The 25126-nt window shown below is 35.3% G+C and overlaps 1 protein-coding gene across 5 annotated transcripts in view; it reads left to right on the top strand.

Annotated features, from left to right (window-relative positions):
* LOC129786455 (innexin shaking-B) overlaps positions 1-25126 on the top strand; it is a 57514-nt gene that overhangs the window by 7463 nt on the left and 24925 nt on the right. For 3 of the 5 annotated variants that reach the window (XM_055821502.1, XM_055821500.1, XM_055821501.1), the window contains exons 2-3: positions 2560-12093; positions 24481-24634. In XM_055821502.1, coding sequence (XP_055677477.1) covers positions 11765-12093; positions 24481-24634 — 483 coding nt within the window. In that variant the 5' untranslated portion in view covers positions 2560-11764. The remainder of the gene's footprint in view (positions 1-2559; positions 12094-24480; positions 24635-25126) is intronic. The other 2 variants (XM_055821503.1, XM_055821504.1) reach the window with 2 other exon arrangements.

Raw genomic sequence — 25126 nt, 5'->3', positions numbered from 1 at the left:
ATAGTGTGTGACAGTCGCCAAGAACAAATACATTCCGTTTCCTTGCAGAAACGAGAAGTACCGGCAAAAGGCAAAAATCAACTGACTGGAAACAAATAATCTACCATCACGATTTGAGCTTCTCCCCAATTCTTGCTACTCCTCATAGCGGAGTCCCCCATATCCTCACATGCTCACCCTTCATCCGTCTGAGAAATACATATTTCTCCAATAAATTTTATGTACAATGCACCAAAAGCTCAAGAAGCTGCATTACACCATTGAGCTTTTCCCCGAGAGCAGACATTGTGCCATTGGCGGCATATACATACACATTTGCTTTCTCATCCCCAAATATGTATGTATGAACAGAGAAGACGACGGTTTCAACATCCGAAAAGTAAAATGGTTATGTACGTTAAGAAAACTTTTGCATTTCACTATAGGCATAAATATTTAATATTGATATAATAATGCGATAACATGGAAAATTGTAACACAAATTGTGCTTTCAAAATCAAAACCTTTCCAGCACTCTGTGATGGGGTGAAATGGTTCAACCACCATTGATTGCTTCCATATATTTGTTTTAGCCACACGGTATCAAAGAAGTATGACAAGCAATAAAGCCCATGCCAGAATGCGAGAATATAACCGTCACAATATACTTTTCAGGAGACTTCCGCGCTATGAGCTAATCGACAATCATTTTATTAATTAATTTTTGGCAATATTTGGTTATGCCTTTGGAGACAATTTATCATATGGGATTTTGTGGCTTGTGAAAATGTCCTCCCCCCTCCCCCTCGCCCCAGCTAAATATACATTTCACAACTCAAACCACCTAGACATATGACAGTCATCCCCATGATCCCTTTCCTTCACACATTACGCGTGGTGGTATTCAGTATATGAAAACCTCCCTCAATCATTGAAATCGAATTTGTATAGGTATCTTAATATTACATACATATATACATAATTATCCTAATGAACATATCATTATCTAGAATAATAAACATTCATTGATTTTTTGATCAATTCTATTATTAGAAAATAATACATCTAAGATAAGATTCTAATCAGTTGCCCTTTTAGTCTTACCTTTGCTCTCACTTTAATATCTGTTCCTGCCTTTTCATATTTGGGGTCATTCTTTTGAATAAGTCTTTTTGTAATGACCAATTAAAATTGATCAATAAAGAAAAGTTCAAAATGATCTTCTTTTCTCTCTCGAGATTTTGTAAAAAACCTAAAGCTTTTTTTTTTTTTTCAAGAGAGCTTTTGGTTCTTTATTTAGTTTATTTTCTAATAATCCTTCCGGGAAATTTTCCCCGCCATACACTACGCTATATAATTAAAAGTTCGTGCTAAAAATAGTCCTGCACTTTTTGTGGCAACACATAATTGCGTCAAATTTCGCTGAAAAGTGTTAAAAGAATAAAAATGAAACAAAAAGCAACCAGTTGAATATTTCAAAAACACCGTGGTGCAACAAGCTAATCACCTGTCCACCAAAAATAGCATGATTGAGAGCAACTTCAAAAACACGTATTTGATGTATTAGCAATTTACGTATTATACTGTTTATAAGGAGGTTTGTTTGATTTATTTTTCAATGAATTTAAAATGCTGTAAAGCGAAATTTTCATTAAATTTTCCAAGTAAATTAAAGTTATAAAATTGGAAAAAATTAAGATATTTAATTTTAAATGATTTGAAAATTAACGTAGAAAATCTTAGATGGAATTGGAAAATCTGTTTTTTATAGGTCGGCTTCGGAAAGTTAGATCTCAGTCCAGAATTAAAGGCAAAGTTCTAGCAGAGCTTTCAGAACTAACTTGAGTCAGAAAAGCGATTTCCCTAATTCCCAAAAAAAAAAAATGAAATAGGCTATGATTTTTAACAAACGATTAAAAATGATTTAAAAAATCAACTCTTCCATCAAATTTGAACATCCTGAAATCCTTTTTCCTTTTTTGCCTTAAAATTCAGCCATGAAACTGAGAGAAATTTCAAAATTAAAATTAAATCGTTATTTTTATGTTATGTGCCATTTCCGAAAAAAGGAAGGAAGGGAAATCCATTGAAAATCGCTGGGAATGAGTGTGAAGGAGAAAATGGGAAAATTGCAGGCTTAATTGGTTGTGTGTCTGGTAGAATAAACATAGAATGCAAGAATGCAGTGCAATGTTTTCCCAAGTGATGTGTATTTTGTGTGGTATGTGGAGGAGAGTTGCCCAATAAGTGTATCCACCCCACCCCCACCCCCCGGGCAATCCTTTATAAGAGGCCACCTCATACATACATTGAAGCCATTTAGCACATCCTACTCCTAAATCTTTTCTGCACATTTTGAAAGGACCCCCATCGTACTCCCAGTCCTAATACTCTCTTCTCTGGGTCTTCCATACACACAAGAAATGCCCTCAAGCTCCTTATAGGACACCACTCATGGGTGTCGCACATATTTCCAGGAGAGGAGGGGTGGGGGTTGAAATCTATGTGGAGAATTGGGGTGAAGGAGTGGAGTGTGAGAGGTGAACAACTTAAACAATAAGTGCGCTTTGGAAATTCCAGAAGGCATCCCAATCCTACAGCTCTTCCTCCCTCTGGAATACACCATGGAGGATCAAATTGTCCTGTGAGAAGATACACCATCCCGATTGATGGTATGAGGAGTGCTGAGAGTGCTGCAGAGAAAGTAAGAACGACACAACTAAAGGGTGGGAAAGGAACCGACCGAATATAGGCAAAAAGAGAGAGAGAGAAAAAAGAAAAGAAAATTGTATCGCTTCCAACACTAAATTGCAGCTATTATCTGCATTGTGTGATACAAAAGAAAAGAAGTAACCAAGTGATTAAAAGATTGTGCAACGATATTCATTGCAAAAAGGGAGAATTAATTCACCACAAGTGCTGCCCGGTCGCGAATATTGTCATCCTCTTGAATGCATCCAAACAACGAAGACGAGTAAGAGAAAATTGTGTTGGAACAAATTGATTTTAAGCAACACAGAGAAAAACCACCCGCTCTCCCCTAAAAAAAAAGAAAATGATAATGCTTTTCTCTATGCATACCGCAAATCTAACAAGCACATCTTTGGCAGAAAAACTTTTTCCACCCCACCAACACTGCAATATTGTCGCATATTTTGCACATGAAATTTTATGGTTATTTTTACTAACACCACATCTTTTGAAAACTCTTTATGGATGATTCTTGTCTCCGCAGTATCCAGCTATTTCTCCTAATGTTTACTAATACATTTTCTCACATCTCTGGCTGTTGACTATGCTCTGCCTTCAAATAGCCAAAAATGGATAAAAGCATTGCTATGCGTCCAAGAAGAATATAGCAGAAAAAGGCAATTAACCCATTGAAATGGCTTTCATATATTTTTAGCAAATATTGATGAAGTTCCTCGGCACGAGAATGGAAACTTTTGTAGCAATTAATGGTCGATAGATTTGTGCTATTTGAGATGTTGATTTGCTAAAATCCAAAAAAAGTTTGTGCACAATGACAATTTTTCCCGTCCCCAATTTCATACGACATATATGTTATACAAAAGACAATAGACTAATTGTTGTTCTTCTTTTGCTCACAATGTGATCATCAGCATTATCATTGCGCGTCATCAGAGTACTTTATTCCACCCACTACTGCCGAACCATACAAGGAATGAAAAAAAAAACACATACTTGGCGTCTCTCTGGAGGAGGCTTCTTGTCCTCCTTCTCACAAATACCCTCCCCAATGGGTTAGCCCCGTCCCCCTGTCCCGTTGGTCGTGGAAGTAAATAGATGAGAACGCGTCACACCAAACTCCTTGTGCATCATCCATATATATAATACGTACATATAGTGTAGGTCCTCAGCAGCGGCAGCATTAATGCACATATGAAAGGCAGGCAGGGTGGCTTAGTATTAAATGAGGGAATACTGCGGGATAAAAGAGGTGCATCAACGGGATATTGTAGGAAAAATGAGGGAGATGGGGGCAAAGGAAGGGTGTTGGGGGACGAATTGAGTATGAGATGGAAAGTCCCTTTTCTGTGTCACCCACAAAGTTATCCGCATGATTGTGAATCAATATCATCGTATGCCACTAGAATGCATGATGACTCCAACAACGGCTAGCTTAAATAAATATATATACGAAGGGGGGATAAGATAATACCATGAAGAAAATTGTCCTACTGCAGAATTGACAAAAATTCCAAACAGGAAAAGAACTTAAGATGAACTTTTCACCTAATTGGTACAGATGAAGTACGAATGGAAAAAAAAGAAAGAAATCAGTATTCCAATCCGGTCACAATGCAGTCTATTTGGGAAATTTAGGTCATTTTCCCCCCTAATTGAATCAGTTTAAGGCCAAGGATTATGAGCAATTCGCTTTCTTTGACGTAATGAATAAAGCTTTCATTATATATCTTTTCTCAATCAATCAATTTTCATGTAGTAGATTAAATTGAGCTTAAATAGACTTAATCAATTTCCTATAATTGTACATAATTCAATTTTGATTTATTGATGAAATTATGAAGAATGTTTCATCATACAGATTTATTTCAATAAGATTTATTTTGAAAACTTTTCATATCTAAACTCATGTTTTACAAAAGCTCCAGAAAAGCTTCAACTATACTTGCAGGACTTGGGGCAAAGTACAAAATCGAATAAATGCAAATCTTGTGAATTTTAGATAAATTATCAGCTAGTTTTTGGGGTAGGTACTTGGAAATTGGGTAAATGAATGGCATATTTACCCAATTTAGCAGTGTAACACTTTGTGCAGACATTGGAGTAAGTAGTGGAAAAACTTTGGGAATCAATTGCAAAATCTTCATCCCCAAAAAGCACCGTAGCTATATACAGATACCATGGTAAGAGTAAACGAATCTTCCTCACGTGTCGCAACTTCTGATACCCCACAAAGCTCTTCCTTTTACTCACCCAGCCCATACCCCGTAAACAAGGTGTATATATATATTCCTTTGCATCCTCCCCAACATTTACCCAACCTTTTCCATAGACCCCCTCGGGAGAAAAGTCTCAATACACTCGGTCGCTGAGAAAAGAGAGAATAGGTTTGTGTTAGGTAAATGGTACCACCGAAGGAAAGCCGTAACATACAATAGAGTGAGGTGAAACGCGGGAATTTCAATTTTCCCACCTTTTCCCATGTGTTTCGCTATCACATACACGCCATCCATGTACATTTCTATGTAAATTGTGTATAAATTATACATAAACTACAAAACTGGTACATTTGAAATCTTGGAATCATTTCGAAAAGTTTCACTGTTGATTTGTTTTTCTAACTGCCTCATTTGGTTGTAGGTAGGTATGTATGTTAGTATTTTGTTGAATAACATTTACGCAGAAACTTTTCCATGTGATCACGCGGCATAGTTTAGCTCGAGGAGAGCATTTTGCTATCATTTTCACCCAAACACACACCCAAACAATTTTCTCATTTCAATCCACCCATATAGCTTATATTGAGCGGTTGTTGATGGATTCCACTGGGAAATGGAATGAATTAATTGTAACATGTGACTCTGCTTTTCACCTCGGCTGCTACACCGTCCGACTGCTATAGCACAGTCCAAAAAACTTTCAGCGGAAAACTATTTTCACAGGCCCCAAGGTGAATACTGAGAAAATTTACTTTACTCCACGAAAGCCACATGCTTTTCAATGTTATACCCCAAATTATCCTGATTGACTGCGACCGTCAAATTGGGTTGTGCAACTTGTGTGTTATGTAGGTAGGTAGCATACCTAACAATACAAAAAAAAAGGAGAGCATTTGCGGGGTGGAAAAAGATGACAAAATAAACTCCTTTTCGTGAACTACAAATGTACATTTTGCAGAACTTGTGTCACTTTTCTCAACTTTTACCCTCCACCACCATCTCCCATTTTGTATACAACACAACAGCAATTCCCCATTGGGGTGGACGCTGATAGCTTGACAATTGTGTCCAACAATGTTGCAAATTAATTGCTTTCATCCACCCAATTTACCATTCTTCCCTCGCAATTCCACGGAGCAAACACCACCTGGTGAAATTTACACTCTCCACCAATGGGGGGCTTTTTGTGCTCAAAACACACTTCCAGTGGAAAATTCAACACTGAGCTGCCGTGTCAAGCTGCCGGAGGTGGAGACTGGGTTGTTTATTTACTCATTTAAGGAAAATTCAAATTTTATTGGATTCCCCCCGCACAGCCAAAGGGGGGTATACAAATCAATAATTACATAGTGCAGCAACACAATCAAAACATACTCCCATTTTTTTGCGCGCCATGAAGAAGAAAAAAAGAACCAAAAAGGTAATCTCATAGCATTTTCAATTTAGGATATATTTTCTTCGCTCACAGGAAAATCCATCAATACCCCCCCGCCTCACAAATGGATTCTTTTCATAATATCCGGAAACTATTCTTCATTTACACACCTATCCAATAAATACCCATTCATGGCATTTTTGGCTTCTTTTCTGCCAAAGGAGCTTCCTCGAAAAAATTGCCACATCATTGGCTATTGAAATTCTAGATCAAAAGGTTAAATAGTGGAGTATCCGAGAATGATGTGTGTGATATAAGCAAGGAATTCTCAACAACTACACAAACGCTATATAGTCTCTCTCTCTCGGTTATTTTTAGGAATTCCAGTTAAAAAAAATCAAGGGGCGATTTATTGCGAAAATATATATCCCAATAGGAATATTTTTTGAAAAAGCTCTCAATATTTTAAGAATTTTCCAGATTTTGATTGATTGTTAAATTAAATTAAATTTTATTCTTAAAATAAAACATTTTATTGAATTAACATGCCCATTATTCGATTAACCTTTGGAGGATTTTGTTTACCAAAGAGGCTGATTCGACTTTTTTTAATCACCACAGAATTGAAATCTTTTTAACATTTTCTGATATATTCTGCACGTCTATGTTTAGGGAAGTTCTATAACTTCAAGATAGTCGAAAAAAAACATTTTATTTTCTGAGAAAAATAAAGATCAAAGTTATGAGGCTAGAAACCTCGATCCTCCAAAGGTTAAAGAATCAGGATAAGAACAAATAATAAAAAGTATTTTGAAAGTATAATAAAATTGTCATAAAAACTTACTATTTTACGTATATATATTTAAAAATATTTATCAGATTTTCTAATTAAAATTGTCAATCTGTTTGACGGTTTTTTAATTTTTTTTTTTGATTCTCTACCACGTTTTTTTTTCATGACCTATATTGGATTGAAGTTCTTGTTTTAACTTTAATCGATTTTTTTTTATAAAATTGAATTTCTTCAAAATCAATAAAATAAAAGTCTCTTCTCAAGCAATATTTGGAAGTTTTTCTTCATACACTAGGGGTCTAAAAACTTTTCCTTTTACCGTACCTATCTATTTGATGTTTGAGAAGAAAAAGAGAAAAAGTTTTATGCTTTTTCTCTTGCACTTGACGTACACAGTGCAATCTTGCCAAATTTACTAAATACAATACATATGTACATGTATGTACGAGCAAAGGGGATGTTAAATGGAGTTTTTGGCTTAATTTCAACGTACTTTGGTATTGGGAAATTTTTGAAAAACTCACACGTGCCCCTTAATTTAATTTTGTCATCTCATTCACTCATTTTCGGTGGATAAAACCCATATACACATACCAGTGGATTTGCTCATTTCACCATTTTAACTACTATTATATACTCCAACTGGACCAAAGGGGTCGTAAATTGTTGAAATCACGACACTAATCTCCTGGGCAGCTAATTGAAATTTTTGCAATAAAACCCACTCATGGGGCGGTCTTTTGTTCATGGCGACAGGGGTTGACAGAGCAGTGAAATTTGCCGATCCCCATTTCGAGAATGAAAATAAAACCATTAGAGATTGGCATCGAAAAGACATCACAGATGTATATCGCGGTCTTTCATCGCGATGTGACAGCAAATTTCTCAATTGGACAGATGAGGATGATTTATGATGTTAAGATGAACTCCTGATAACTTTGTTTTCTATCAATCCCCCCCCCGCGCACCTAAAAGACTATATTTAGCAATTATTGTGTACGATATTTAATGCAATGTAATTATATTTGAAATTGATTAGAGTTTAGTTTTTGATGGAAAATTTTTAAATGGAATTTTTACTGAAAAAAAAATGAATAATTCATACGCGAGATAGTTTATTAAATTGAATTTATTATTCTTTTACATTTCCATTCTGTAACTTCATTGAGAGAATTTTTCAGTTTTTTTTGTTCTTAAAATAAAACCGAATGGAAATACATTTTTTCTCCATTTTTAGTGCATATAAACAATAAAAAACGTATAATGCATTTTCACATCATCTAGGGAATATAATGCAAATTTCGAAAGCCACGGTCATGGGAGTGCTATTAACCCTTTTCGAGTTGACTTATACCCTATACTGAACCATTACGTATGACTCGCCAACCATTTGCTATACTACATATATACATATGTTGTATACGTGGGGCAGGGAGGGTGGTAGGGGGTAGGCACCATCACCAAGTGGCAATAGTGGCGTATAAGTTGTGTGTCGAAAATTTCCCCAATGAAAGTACTCTAGTTTTAGGTGCTTGGTAAATAACCATACGTATGTATATATGTTCTCTTTCTCACCAATGCTCCATACAAACCCCTTCCTATGCCTTTTAAACTAGAGGCCAGCCACCAGAGGAGAGAACATCGGCAGAGGCCACATTGGAGTCCATATAAATTGTTGGTTTCACTCTGTGTATATGTATGTACATGGTGGCTCCCCCTTTTGGCTCCACCGCGTTTTGCTCATAGAACCCCCTCCCCCCTCTGTACTCTTCATTGCTCTAGGGGAGTGTGGGTTCTCCGGGGTGTATGTGGAAAGGCGCAAAAAGAGAGTAGCACAAGACAAAAGTCCCCATTGTGCAACTCGGTTGGATTCCGAAATATTTAACACACCAAAGACCTAATGTACAGAATGCGAAGCACTAAAATTTCTGCAATAACCCCACAACCCAGAACAGATGAGGTGGGTGAGATGAAAAAAAAAAGAGCGCAAGCCACTGCCCAAAAAAAGACGTGCAATAAAATTTGTTTAAAAAAGAAAAAAAAACAGCAAACATAATAGTACAAAAAAAAATGAAAAAAGGAAAACATTTCCATGATCTGTGCCTGTCTTGTGTGAGGAAGTGTAAACACTTCCATCATTCACGATCGAGATACCGTCATCAGTGGTGCAGTCATGAAGAAATGAACATAAATAGTGGAGAATTTTCTGAATGTGGTATCCACTTCTGGGACTCTCTCTGGGGCATAAAAGGCACAATCACGTTGTGCACAATCCACCATGTCGCTCGTCCTGTCCTGTGTGCGCCACTTTACCCCAACCCCCAACCCAACCCACCCCCCACCTCATACTCTTTCACAGAGAAAAGCGCTCATGGCGGCAAAAGAAGAATGACTTTTCCACTGAGCTAAAGTCGAGGTTAGAGTGGAGAGACCAAAAAAAAAAGACACCCAGAAATTTACGGGTGGTCGATGGCAATTTCGCCTCATCTTTCAAGGGTATACGGAAGCAATGGGGTAAAAGGGGTTGAAGGGAGGGATGGGGTGAGTATGGGGACAAAAAAGATGGCATGGAGCAAATTAAAAGGAAGAAAAAATATATTGTACTTCTTATAAATGGCGGAGGACACCATCAAACACTTTATGCCACTCCACTAAATGTGCATTCTGTGCCCAATTTTGTAAATACATAAACCCTCCCGTATGTAGCCACCATGATATAGAGACGCTTTACAAGAGAAACTAAGGGGTACCAAAAAAGTGTCACATAGATGGGTTAAATTTCGCGTCGGGCATCACTCTACCGACTGAGCGACCCACGACCCCTGCTGACACCCACCCCACACATATCTATATATAGCAAATACATATAATAAACCCAAACGTTGCCAATGCCATTGCATCGCTCCAATGTTTGCATATAGATTTAACATTTTCACAAAGAATAATTTATTAGAATTATTCTATTTATATTGAAACTCCACAGAAATTTCAAAATGCATTTTGGTCATTTTGGCTCCACCACACACACAAAACTATTGATTTACTCTTCGGAAAGTTTCCCAAAGAAAACCCCAAAATTTAATCAATATAGCTACAGATCATGTCGCCCCTTGATTGATTGAGCAAGATAGATTGGTTTTAGTGAAGCGACTCCTTTAAAGTTTTGGAACAAGTCTGGCAAGGAAAAGAACTCTATCACAGTCGGTGCAGATATATAGAATGATTACCATTCTAGAGAAATCTATTTGAGAATTTTCATCTTAATGTATGGAATCTTCATCCAAATCTAATACATAATATTAAATATAGGTAGCTCTATATATACATATATTCAGACAAATATTGACCTACATATTTTCATTCAATTTAAATAAATTAAAGGGGAATTTGGTTCTACAGTGATGATTCGTATTACGTCTATTTTTTGTTTTGAATCAATATTGAGACTTTCCTTTTCCCGCAATGTAGGGAAATTAGGTTACATCAATAAGTTGGTTAACAGCGTATAAATCATCATACTGACTCAAATTTTTAACTGAAAATGACGTAATTTAGAACATCACTGGTTTTTATTAAAATGATGATTTAATATTGATTACTTTTATTTATTTTTATTAATTAGTTATCAATTGAATGAGTAATGAAATAAAATTTTAAACGTTGTTTAGGTTATTCGGTTAATTCGTTTTTAACCCAGATATGTCTTTAATTTATTTAAATTTTCACAGTCTGATTTAAAAAAATGTCTAGAATGAATTAAAATTATTGAAAAGCTTAAAGCTTTAAGATTTTTCGTTGTTTTTTTAGAAGTTTGTGCAACTTCTATGCATTCAACTAAATTTTTCCGAGTGTACTAAATACAGTAAAATGGACACATCTGGGTTAAAATTACTTATTATTCTAACAAATATTTTTTTTCCTTTAGAATAAAAAAAACTCCTTTCAGTCTTTAAATAAATATACTTGTGTGACAATTACCCGGGAAAAGTGCAAAGACAGAAAAACTAATAATTTGTATGTAGCACGAGGAAAATAATTTGTATTTAATATATATACAGAACAAAGAAATAATTAATCAGAAATATTCTGAATATTTGAAACGAAGCAAAATTAGCTTTGTGACGATGTATTTCTCTCTCCCAACATGAAGATTATCTTATGTGATTTTTGTTGATTGGGTATCTTCTTTCGTAACATTCTTTGACCACACAATAAAACAGTATGATATATATACGATTTTTTCACACTTTTTCCGTTTGCAATGTGTGTCTTCCAATGATTTAAATGTGTGTTCTATATGTGTATATATATTTTCAACTCATTCTTTTAGGAATGTGAAAAATTTTTGCTCTTTTGCAATATACTTATACTGTTGTTGGATGCCTTGTTCTCTCTATCCTATTGTCTCACCCTCTCAGTTGTTATACTCTTCTTCACTGTCGTACAAAATTATGTGTTGTGTCTGTTTCTTTAGTGTTTTTTTCGTGTCTTTCATTCTAAATAAAATATCATGAGTGTGTGTGATCCTCTCTCTCTCACCTCACATTGGTGGTGCATAAAATATACAATAAAGTTGGACGAAAAACAATAGGAATAGGAGGAAAAATAATAATAATAAATACAAATATAGAGATAATATAAAGAGAAAAAAGAAAAACAAAGGAGAACAAAACGAACTTTTCCGCATAAATGTTTAAAGAACCTGCAGAACCGCGCCGTGGCAGCTTGAAGTCCTTGCAGAGCACTTCATTGGTGAGTGCGGTATTGGAGAGTGCAACATCACCACGAATCTACCCCCTCGATCCGACATCCGTGGAATTTGTCGATTTCAAGCAAAGCATCTCGGGACACCATCATCATCACCATCACCATCACCATCACCGGTACCGAGACGACGTCAGCACTTCCTCAGGCGGACACCATCATCCTGGCAGACGATTCGCGCTTATGGGCAAGGCCGCAACCGGCCGCCACAGTGAATTCAAGCACGGCTCAATCAATCAGCACAACAGGCAAAGGTAAACACTATACATTTCCCTCTATCCGTCCGACAGGAGAACACCCCATGTAACCACATATCATGGAATACTCTCTACCTCAGGTCCACTCATAGGTGATATCTATCTATCTATCTATCTATAAACCTATACCTAACATACACATATACTTTACTATATATAAATATATTCACACCACCCAGAATAATAAAACGCGGAGAAAAACATACAATATAGAGAGCATTACAGTTGTGGGGAAAAAATAAAAGTGGAGGTGAGCAAAAAGGGCAGGAATTCGACCTCTTGTCTACAGCCACGCCACCATAGACTCCATCTGCAATGGTATATTTGGTCCCAAATGACCGAATAATTGCCACAATAATTGTCCACATGACTATTTTTTTGTCCACCCTGACAATCTACCCACCCGGCGTCCTCATCGACTACAAGTGCCCCACCGTAGTTCACCTTGTGGTGCTCCCTCTATGCCATCGCCACATGTACATACACTTTTCCTCCCATGCACACCCTCCCACCTCACTCCATCCATCCCAATGGGAGCATTACAAAATATACAGCAGACACAGTGAGACACCAACAATGTCAGGAGAGCTTTAGCATGGGGAAAATCAAACCAAAGCGTCAGCTTTTCGCAAAGTGCTTACTTAACTATATACTCAAAGCTCTATATTTCATTAAAACTAAAAAAAATTTCTCTCAAAAATAATATCAACTTCATGAAAATTGGACAAGATTTTTAAATACATGTGCAGGCCAGAATTATGCAAGAAGAGAAGGAAATCCTTCAAATTAAAAGCTTATTTTAAACACAAACGTAGACTATAACTAAAACAAAACTTCCCCATAGAGGCCACAGAGGCACAACCCATAAATCTCCAGGGGACTTTGTACTCAACACAGCACTTATTAAGCTTGGAAAAAAAAAGAAAGTTCTGCTTAATATTTCCTGTGTAGATTTAGCTTTTACTAAATGTTTCTCCCATTGTATAACTCTCCCTCTCTCTAGAAGCTCTAGAACATATTCAAAGTTTTCTCACACTTTTTGTGACAACTTTTTAGGAAAAAGTTCTATAGATTAATTGAGAATTCGCATTATTAAATGTTAATTGAGTTTGAGAAAATACAGTAAGAATTTTACGATTAGTTGGTATTTAATAGAGTGGGTGGTGATGAAATGTCATCACGTATTAAATGCATGAAGTCAGCTGATATAATCCACGGGCGAGGGAGAAGAAGGACATTGAATCTATTTTTAATATATCATTACAAAACCGTTTGCGCGAATATAAAGTTTTCGTAGACGATAGATTTGCTCCCCCAGACACCACATAAAACTGTGCGAAAGTGGTGGCAATAAAAAGAGATGGAATATGGGAGAAAAGTGACATCATTTCGAGGACGAGCTCCCCTTGCGTGATGTTGTTTATTCGATTCGATTTGTCGGCATAAAATGCACCAAAAAGTGTTTTGATACCTCCTAACATTTACATAAATGTATGTAGGTTTGTATGAGCACATCAATACAATAAATTCAAATTTTACCAACGAACCCTCTCGCTCAATCTTTAAGCAAAAGTGCACGTGTACGAGATAGGAGCGGGGTAGGGGTCGGGGTGGAAAAGAACGTGGGGTTCTTATGGGGTAGGTATACCCTTACACGATGCAAATTCGCTCGATTATTCATACGAAATTTGAAACATTTATCTTATAAAATCCACTAAATCCTGACCACAAAGTACGAATATTTTAAATGAAAATACTAAATCTGAAACAGTCAAATAACTTTTACGGCACATAGTATAAGTTTGAATAGACTGACTATGGGGGGATCCCATAAAAGGCGACCCCTTATCTTGCAATGATTTTTTTCTCTAAAAATAAAACGAAATATGTATGCTGTAATATGCATACATTTGCATAAATGCTGGAATTCATGTAGCAATTGAACTTATGCTATGTTTATTCCATCCATTATGTATGCACTCATTTGCTTCCATAAACAAATTATTAATATTTACTCAAATTGATTTATTTAACAAAACTATGAAAAAAAAAAGTTTTCATAAATTTAAAAATTTTCATAAATTTAAAAATTTTCTAACGTCAGAATTTTTTTTCAAACAAAAACTCTCACAGTTGAATTTTTTTTAAAAATAATTTTCATGCAAGAAAGAAATTGGGAGCAATCTATCGACGAGGAAAATTGTTATACAACTTGCATTTGGTGCAAGTTATATGTACAACACTATGTACAATTTTCACAACCTGGGGTATCCATAATTGAAAAATTTCATACGATAAATCACCAAAGTTATGGTGGGAAATGAAAGAAAACAAATCCTACTTTTACTCCTGAGTAATGCTCCGCAACATCAGGGAAATGTGAAAGTGTAAAAGAATAGAAAATATATATGGGGCTCCGTGAGGTGCCCAAGAGTTGCTCAATCACCCTATCGAGCAAACTCGGATGATTTTCACATACCAAAAACTATACATAATTCCTTCAATTCTACCTCTCATATGTTGAGACAGATTAATTCAACAAATGTTGCTGCGCCGTGCAAATATTAAACAAAAAAAATTTTTTTTAAATATTTTTGAAAAGAATAGGGAAAACTGGGGTAATTCGGTGAATTTTTGGGAGATAATTTTTTCTGAGTTCTATGGAAATATTTGAGATTTTCCATGAGAACTACCTTATAGGAAATTTTCCGGGCTACAACTTTGTGTCAGACGATTTTTCTCTATCTCAATGGGAAAATGCTTTTTCATGCCATTTTCCAAACCCTTCCAAATTTGCCTGTTCCAAAAATCCTGGGGTAAAACGGTTAATTGCGTTTTTTGTTCGCTAATCTTAATTTAATGAAATTATTTTAGCAAGGCACTATAATATCTATTGAGAATGAGAGATATGTGTACCAATTAAAACTTTTTTTTAATAAAAAAAAAAATTTTAAAAAAAACGTTAAATTTAAGAAATTGCCTTTTTTATTTTTTTAGTTTATAAAAATTGGTAATAGTAAGTGATTAAACATCCCAAATTGTATATAATAGTTATACTAATTAAGGGAAATTATTTTTTCAAAAATGTAAAAAGTTATTTTAAAAAAAACACCAAATTCACCATTTTGCCCCAAGCGGTACTTTTTACTATCAGTGTTTTACGGGAAAACTCGGAAAATTTTTTCGGAAAATTTAGATTAGATTCGTGTTTAGCAATAGTTACTCTGTCTAAAAATGCATTTGGATCAAAAATATTGCAGAGAATTTCGCCAAAACTGAATTTGTAGTTGAGTGGTCAGAGTAACTTTGAGGTTCGAAAAATTTGTTTTTCAAATAAAAGCCAAAATATTGGATCAATTATTATGAAACTTTCTAGGCTTAGGCAGGGGTACGTAGTGCAACTACTGACAAAATTAGACAGATTAGCTCTCACTGCTTTTTGAGATATTAATTTTTATTTTTTTTTTCAAATTCACCATTTTACCCCAGTTACCCCTAATAATTTAGAAAGGAAATTTTATTACAGCCTTTTTTATAACTTTATAACTTGCATATGACTCTTTAATAGAGTTTATGTTGTACGTTTATTCTTAGAATTCAACTGTTCAACTGTTCAACTGTTGGATATCAGTTAAATCACGAAAACAATTAAATAAAAACTACTACCTGCCTCTATTATTTTTTTTTCTTTTAAAAAATATATAATTACACCCGATAATGGAATAATAACTAATTATTACTTCTGTACACAAGAATAAAAAAAATGACAACATTTTATTTCATTATTAGAACGATGAACCTTGCAGATTTTGCATTTATTTCTAGACCATCCATTAGCATTTTTTCCCATAATAGTTGTGTTACATTGGTGCGGGAGCCAATTGAGAAGTTTAAATAGGAAATGGGTGTGAGCGAGAAAGTATGTAGTGAGGAGTATGAATGAATTCATTGCTCGATATTTTGCAATATGCAGTCAGGGCATGTCGATATGTTTACATTCTCCACACTGGAGGAGGCACATGTGTATGCCAAAATAATCGTATTTTTGGCAGATTATATAATAAAACTATTGCATAGAGAGCATGGAAAAGCCCCACCCCCGCACTACCCTCCCCTTGAAATACGTATAAATTGTAAGTTTGGTTGGATACATAAAATACATATCCAAGCACCGATATAGGAGGCAAAAAACCATTTGAAATCCCATTAAAAGGCCATCAGTGGGCAAAGTGAACAGAACATCGTTAAACATAGCAGAGGGTGAGAAATCACAGCAAAATATGGAGAGTTTTATACACTTGCCCGCAATTTCTTGCCAATCCCAACACTGTACTTGTTCACCATCTTACACACCACCACCCCAGAGCACCCTCATACCCACCCCCCATATACTATAGTGCTCATCTTGCCAACAGAATCATTGTGAATGGTGGTGCAAGAAGAAAAAGGTGAGAATAGTTGTGCACTATTTAATACCCGGCACACCGTTAATATTTTAGGCTATAGGGCGACAAACGCTAGACCGCACACAATGCAGATTCTCACACGTAATTTGTTGCATTAATTTCTTCTTAGCGCCACGCGAAATAATCCCGGGGCTTTTGCAATGTGCCCCGAGGAAAAAGGTGCAAGATTCATTGGGATTGCTGCACCATGCTTCCTTTAACAACTCTCCTGCCCCCCCTCAGCCGTGTGGTGTTTGCAATTTTCCACGTACCAACCTATTATCATTAAAAACACTGTATCTCTGTCCTTTATGCAGCTTCTCACAAGCCCACCAAATACTGCCGCCTTTACAATTCCGTAGCATTTTGCATCATATACAATCGTTAATATTATTTTAAGTTGTGCGGAAAGTTTGGAGTGTATCCCACTTCTGATTTTAACAACTTCAAAATGCATATATATAGCGAAAGCTTACGAAAGGGTGTGAGTTGAGTGGGGCATTTAGTTTGTAGAGGAAGGGGGTTTTAGGGCAATCTGGGTTGAAAATATTGGTGTAGTTTCCCCATTAAATTATAAACCTACTAACTATATACAAATCCAATTGCTATTTTGCCGCTAAGAGCGTCGTCTGCATATTTCCGCCACTTCACTTTGGTCGCTATTATCTTAATCTAATATCGTCGTTTCATATAACCGGATGAGCCATAGGATATAATCTAAATATAATTTTTCTTCTCCATTTCGTCCGTTTTTCATCACACAACCCCCCACCCTGTATAATTTTCTCCTTTTTGGAGCCCATAGGCACTTGAGCGGAAGTACACTGTGAGACGGAAGTCAAACAAAAAAAAAAAGCTTCGTAAAAAGATATAATTAAACATTATTTTGCATTTCCGTCTTGAGCAGCGTGGAGACAACGCCAAGATACGCGCGCACCAAAACCCTCTTGCTTTGCATGCAAAAAAAAAACCCGGGAGAATGCACGAGAAGCCACCGGAAGAGATACACGCAGAGCGTCAAAGAAAGGCGGAAGATGGAAAAGGGAGCGAAAGAATACAAGAGAAAAAAAACACATTTGCATTTTCTACTCCACCACCCATAACGCGCGTTGACCAAACCACCCGCTGAATTGCATCCAAGTTAAGCTTTTACAACACAGCCTCAAGTTCTCCTTCATCCACCACCCAATAACCATTCTCCCACAAAGGGAAGAAGCCCAAACCCCTTGTTCTGTGTTTCTCTTGCAAATTCACACAGGGTGATGTGCGGGTGTGGATGATGCATCCTCATGCATTTTCAACTTAATCTCATTTCCAGGCATCACGACAAAGTGACAATAACTAAAACCCCCAATTAACAATAACATTTCCTCAACGGGGGTGCGGATTAAAAAGTTTTCGTCTTTAATTGCATGGCTTTCTCTTTGGATAATGAGGAGCTTTCAACACATAACGTATTTGTACTGAAATTTAAACTATGCAAATAATTCACAAGCCTTTTGCTGTTTGTTATTCAGAGTCACGAGTTCACCGTGTCAAAAAACTATTCAAATCGATTCTTTATTGTTTGATGCCCCCACGACACAGAGTTCAACATTCCGAATTTCTCTTCTATATAGAAGGGGTGAAGGCTTTTAGTGAATCACAATCAAATAAAAATATCTCATACCATAACTTCTTAAGCGTGGGAGATTTTTTTGGCACGTAAGAATTTTCAAAGAGAAACGAGGATACTTTTCTCTGTAAAAACATCATTTATCTCGGATAAAAGGCACGAGATTTGTGTAGGGGTGAAAGACATTTAATTGAACATAGGTACACTATAAGTATAGTTGATAATAATATTTAGTTTTATTTAATGAGATTTTGTGTGCTTAAATATCTTATAAGTTCAGGCAGCTAATATTTTTCTTTAAATCTTCTTCTTTAAATTACACGAAAAAGAAATTTCCATAAATTTTGGAAGAGTTTTTTTCAATATTTTCTCTTCATATATTGTAATATATTTTGTTTATTATTTTTCTTTTTTTTTCTATATTTTGTAAGCTGAAAACAGATCTGTGAACTCTTAAAAGATTTTGTATATATTTAATGAATAAACATTTTATTATTATTAAAAAAATTTCCATAAATTGTAAAAGAATCAAAGGGTAGGAAAAACGGAAATGGAATATCAAACGGAAATTAAATTCTCTAAAGCTTCTAATTCAGATGTAAAACCATTTAAATTGAAGAAAGAATCACAGCTAAAAGGTTTAGTTCTTTTTCCTTTTAAACCTCAAATCTTAAATCGTTCTTTTTATTAATTTTCAACGTCCTTAGAAAATGATAATTTATTTTCTAAAATTAAGTCTTAGGAAATATTTCTGGATATATTTTAGCAAAATTTCGCTCAGAATACCATTGATTAATACTCAATTCTTTATCCAGATAATTCAGGCAGAGCAAAATTAATTATAAAAAACTATATCGAGGAAAATTTTCCGGAAAATCTAATTTAAAATCTTCCCAAATAAATTTAGAAAAGTAAAGAAAATAAATTATCTAACCTACCTCATCTCACTGTCTCCCAATCAATTCATATTCTCTCCATTCTTAAAATACTTTTCATCAAGTTTTGTTCCCCTTTTAGCCAACAAGGCAAAAAAATCCTTTTCACTTTAATTCAATTCGTGTTATACCATTTAAATTTTCCGGTGAATATTTTGGAAAACATAATCGATCCTCCTGTGCTATATACAGACTCCAGCATTTGCCGAAGCAACCACAACACAATTCTCAGAACAATAAACAATCTTCCTCTGTACAAATGATGTTGGAGTTGTATTCAGAATTAATTTATGAAGTGTGCAGTGTTATTGTTATTGATTGAGTTATTTTCCAAACAAACATTTTAGCTCTTAAAATCTAAAACTATGAATATGCAAAAATACATGCCTCACCCACAAAAACCTACTGAGAATTATTTAGTTTAGAACATGGTGCTGTATTTAGCACATAAAATCGACCACCCTGTGTCCAGAATTGAATGCATCTCCTCACCCCCTTTTTTCCGTTTTGCCACTCTATGTATATATTTTATTTGTGGGGCGTTGGGTTGCATACATACATATATAAAAAGGATGGGCTCATAGTGGGAATTGTGGCAAAATTTTATGAATTGGCGTCGTCACTTACTTTGTTCCGACCAGTTTAGTTTATAGGTCGACCATCGCAACACAATAAAGTCTTTTTGTCTCACAATATATTTCTAACCCACCCCCAATTTTATTTTGACCCCAAAAAGAGCAAAAGAAGGATGTATATGTATACGAAAAAAACGGCACCCAACTACGTCAAGACACTTTCAATGCCCTCCAAATCACGGTGGACACCCAAGGAGGAAGGAAGAAGAAAAAAAAACGAGAGCACAGCCCCTTACTCGTGTGGTGTCTGGTCGGGCTGATGATTTAGCAAATAAAATTGGATGGAGCGAGGTGGTCTGGGGCGCAAAAAAGGGGTTAAATGTGGCAAAAAGTGACTATTTTATTGTGTCTATTTCAGATAATTTCCCTATATCACTTCCCCCACTTCGAGCATAGTAGTAGCTGTTATGGGGGAGAAAATAGAGGTGCAAGTTGAGAGCAAAAAGTGTCTGAAACCACCATAAAGTATTTTCTTGCAAATCATTTGAGTCACGCGAAGCACCTGGCAACTCTATCGAAATTTTCAAGGGTGAGAAGTTATTAAAAACTTGATCTTAACATTGAGACTCTAATTACCTGGGTGTACGTACATACGTAGATGGTATAAATAGGCATATGTTATGTGCAAGAAAAAAGACACAAGAACTTGGAGAAATTCTCTTGAGAAATACCCCCCATATAAGGGGTGGTACTGGCCCTAAATTTATACTATATGGAGGTAAATCTCTCCCCCTGTCATATATATGGTCCGTAATTTTCTCACAATATTTATTGCTACATGTATATCTTTTATGTTGCCTGAGTTTATGACCACTTGGTAATGCATCCATTTTTCTCCGTATAGTGATATGAGTGATAAAATTCTAGATGCAAATTGAACTTGTGTCGAGTATAAAGCACTTGGCATATTTCCCTATAGAAATTTAGACACTTCCCATGGAAAATTGTTCCGGTTTCGGGGCTTTTCCTGCAGACAACACACTGGGTGTATATCAAAAACTTTATACAACACTGCGGACGCAGTGGAGGGATGGGTGCTCGTCCACAATGACACAACTGACATAATCTTCGTCTTCAATCTTTCACACTCCCTCTCCCCTCTCCCGGGAAGGGGGTTGCGCGCGGGACAATAAAGTCAACTCTTTTTTTTTTTGTCCAACTTCTCTTCTTTTCCACTGTAGCACACATCACCACCCGATATTATGAACGGGGTGGAAGCTTCTTCTTCTTCTCCTTTTTTTTCTTCTTCTTTTTCTGCCTACATAGCCTAGAGGCCCGTAGCCAATACATAGTAGTGTGCTCTCAAAGCAAATCAAACACATAAAAAGCTTAATTTTTGGCAAAATCACACCGTAGTTCGTATATATAGGTTGCCGGAGAATTTCACCCAAATATTAAAGATTAGTGGGGATGAATACTCACACCCCTGTTATTACGCCATTTGGGACACGAACTTGCTTCCAAAGCCAAGTGATATGAATTTAAAAGAAATCATCTCCAGGAATGGAGTATAGTGGTTGGGTGGTGGTGATGTGGTGGCTCTGAAGGAGTCACACAAGTGCACAAGCGAGGAAAAATTCCTTCACACCAAAAGTCTTTAAGGGGGCTAATCATTTTGGAAAGTTTTGGTCCATAAATTGAAATATTTTGATCAAATTTAAGATTTATTTTTTATGATCATAAAAAAATTGCAAGAATTTTTATTTGTAAAAAAATTAATGATCAAGGTTTAAAAGCACATAGCTTTGCAAGAGATAAAGTTTTTGTTTTTTTTTTTCATTACAGTTTTTAAAACAGGCTAAAGTTCAAATAGAATTTAAAACGAATTATCTTTTAAAAAAATAGGGAAAAATCAAGAGCTTTTTATAGTAAAAGCTCGCATGAAAACTCAACTACATATCGTCATGCATACATACAATTTATCTGTTAAAAATCTTGTCCAAATTTCATGAAACTAAACATGGAATAGCTACGTTTAGGCTCAAAAAATCCTTCATACATCAAAATTCAGCTAAAATATCAAATTATTCTCAAAATAATTTTTTTTATATTGAAATCCACAAATAACTAATAAAGTAAATGTCCCTCAACTCCTCAATGGCATACCCTCGTGAACTTTGTATTTTACCTTAGGATATCATTTCTCAAACTACCCCCTCTTAAAAATTCATCCGAGGGTAAAAGAAAAACTATCATCTGCCGCGAAATTCGTGAGCGCCATCCAAATAAATGCCGCGCGAGTGGTGTACGTAATTCCCTTCTTTTAGCTCCTCCAATGCGTGCAATTGTGTCACCCAACTTGATGACGCCAAAGAATGAAATGTCATCATCTTCCACCCACACGGTGCCCCCATCCCACCTCCTTCCCGCACTGAGTTGCGCTCCCGTGCTATTCAGCAGCATATGTAAAACTTTGTGAAGGTACCCCCAACCACTCGTTCTAATAAAATTTGCGATTTAAATTTTTTAGCCATTTGACCATTTAGGACTCGGAGTATAATATTTCGCTGTCTTTCGGACATATTTCCTGGGCTTTTCTTTCCTTTTTTTTCGGGAAATAAAATAAGTCACAGTGACCAAGATACAAGAATGACAATAAATTCTCTGCCTCGAATCACCATTCCGTGTCTTCGGGTGGGTCTATAAAATACTACCGAAAAAATATATAGCAACACTGAGCGGTGGGGAACTATTCCAAAAAAAAAACGACACCGAGTGACATCAGGAGATTTTTTATGGGAATTTTGTTCCTATTTTATTTGCATCAGCACCAATGGTGCACCAATTTCGAGCATTTGGAAGAGAATAATGAAAGAATGCTTCCCGCGCGGGAAAAGCATCCAGAGCACTAAAACTGTTAAAATTTCAACTCGCAAGACCCATCGGGTAGTGTAAATGGGGAGCTCTCTTTAAAAATTGAGCACTCACGGAAAATTCAGAGTCATAAACATACGATGGAGCATCGGGGAACTAAATAGGCTCTAAACTATTAATTTTCTGGAAAATATTTTTTGATATTCATACAGCGTTGAGGCGCCCGCGTGGAGAGATTTTCTTTCTTATTTTTCCATCCTTCTTAAGACAACTAATAAAAATTTATTATATATAATCTTACGAGATAAATAATTTTCCTGGGAGGGGATTATTTGAAAGTTAAAAAAAATATATGTGCCGTCAATCGTAAAGAATTTCCCAAACATAGCCATAAAAAAAAACGAAGGATAAAATAAATCTATTAATCATGACATTCAAATTGAATGCGCTTTTGCTGCAATGGAGACGCCGGGTGGAAATCATTCAACTGAACCTATATAATCCATACTCTCTATATGTTTGCGGTTTCCCTATTCCTATGTGTTAATTGTGATATGTTTGCTAAATCCTTGACATTGCATTAATTCACTGTCAGTTTGATTCAAAATAAAACGATAAATGTGACAAAAATAAAAAGAATTGATGGTTTTAAATGGAAAACATTTTATTAATGGTAAGGTTGCTTTTAAAATCACTACCTTATACATTAATTCAACTACAAAAATAATTGTAAAAAGGAGCTTAAAGATTACAGGTAATTAATATAACATGTAGGAAAGCAATTCTAGGTTTGTTTAAAAGAATCCTCAACTTGAATTAATTTTATAAAACTAATAAAATCACAAAAGGAATGCATTAAAAAAAAACAAATTCACGCAATTTTGCAATTCTTTGCATTTTATAGAGCAATTAGTGCAAATTATTGATTAGGAACACGGGGAACTCACATAAAAACGTAAAAAGAAATATAATTCAGAACTCTATTTTTTGACAAAAATCTGGCTTTATTTTTTAGATCTTGATTTTAGAATTCAGTTTATTCACAATAAAAATCAATAAAGTTAAATTCTAATTTTTACCGAAAATCTCTGTCTTACGTATTTCGTTTTTTCCTTTTACGTGTTTATGTTAATGCCCCTACATATTTTTCCTTCAATTAAATCTTAAATAACTTTTAAATAAATTATTAAGCATAATATATTTTTTTCTTTAATTAAATCCACAATTAAAAATACTTAAAAAGAATCGAAATTGTTTTAATTAATAGAAAAGCAATCTTCTAAAACTTTCACAGTTTTTTTTTTCAATTTCCTGCAGAAAGAATTGGGAGCTTTTTGCAAACTCATTTAAATATATAACGTAGAGGGAAATGCAGACAATCGTGGAGAATTTATATTGTGAATTTATGTACAAAGACATTAACACAAAACACAAGCAAACACATAAATCTCTTCACAATTGAGATTTAGCACTATGAATGAAGGAAGTATGACAAAATGACACACTATTATTGTACTTAATTAGTCATCTCCTGTTTTACTTGCCTTTTGTATTTCACATTCTTTTGGGACATTCTAACACGCGATAAAACACACACAAGTCGAAAAAGAAAGGGGAGGGAAAGGCAAGAGAAAAGCAAACCATATCACCGCCAATTGTCCATTCTAAAAAGCTTTTGCTCACTTTTAAATGACTGACGAGAATAAAAACATTAATTTTGCACTTATCCGAGCATGTGAAATGACACTTTTTATCGCCAGGAATGTCTGACTATGAAAAGTGCATTAATCAAGTAAAAAAGGCGCTTTTCCACATACATATACACACCATATATATAATGTACAATTCCAATATATAATGCCGTTTTACATTGAAATGTATAACTGAAAATTCATATGCCTTCTGGGCGTGTGCTCTATCTTTCTTCATTCCATTTGCAGACCAATTTCGCAGAAATTAAAATCACATCTCACAGAAAGCATTCCATCATACCTCAAGCGGGGTCGTGGGGGTCAAAGGAGATCCCCGAGTGTGTCATCCAATATGGAATTTCTCCGCGGCGTCTATGCCTTCATGCAAGTGAGTAGATCTTCGGTGAGTGGTTTTTTTCTTTCAATCACATTCACTAATCGCATTTTTTCTCTTTTATTTTTTTTACTGAACATTTGCTTGAAAAGTACTAAAGGATGGCAAATTTAAAAATAAAAGAAACCAAAAAGGCATTTTTTGTCGCTCAAAACCAAAGAGTATTTAAAACACTTCAAGTCACTCGCCCCACACCAACTAATGAGAACATATTTTTTCTTACTTCATTTTTTTTGTCTTTTATTGCAAGTCACTATATATATGCGAATGAGCTATATACATACATAATCAATTTATATGGTAATCAGAAAGTGACTTTTATCATCAACAAAAACAATCACAGCTTCAAGTTTTCCAAATAGAGCAGCTAAATAAACTGCACAGCAATAAATTGGGAAGAATAGCAATTAATTTAGCGAAGTAGTTCTCACTCGTGAATGCCAATATTGGGGCTATGTTTTGAATATGTAGCTAAAATACATTTAAAACGGTTCATGTTAT

This window comes from Lutzomyia longipalpis, chromosome 1 (assembly GCF_024334085.1).
Source record: "Lutzomyia longipalpis isolate SR_M1_2022 chromosome 1, ASM2433408v1".
In the NCBI taxonomy this organism is placed as follows: domain Eukaryota; kingdom Metazoa; phylum Arthropoda; class Insecta; order Diptera; family Psychodidae; genus Lutzomyia; species Lutzomyia longipalpis.
This window is presented reverse-complemented; position numbering and strand designations above follow the sequence as displayed.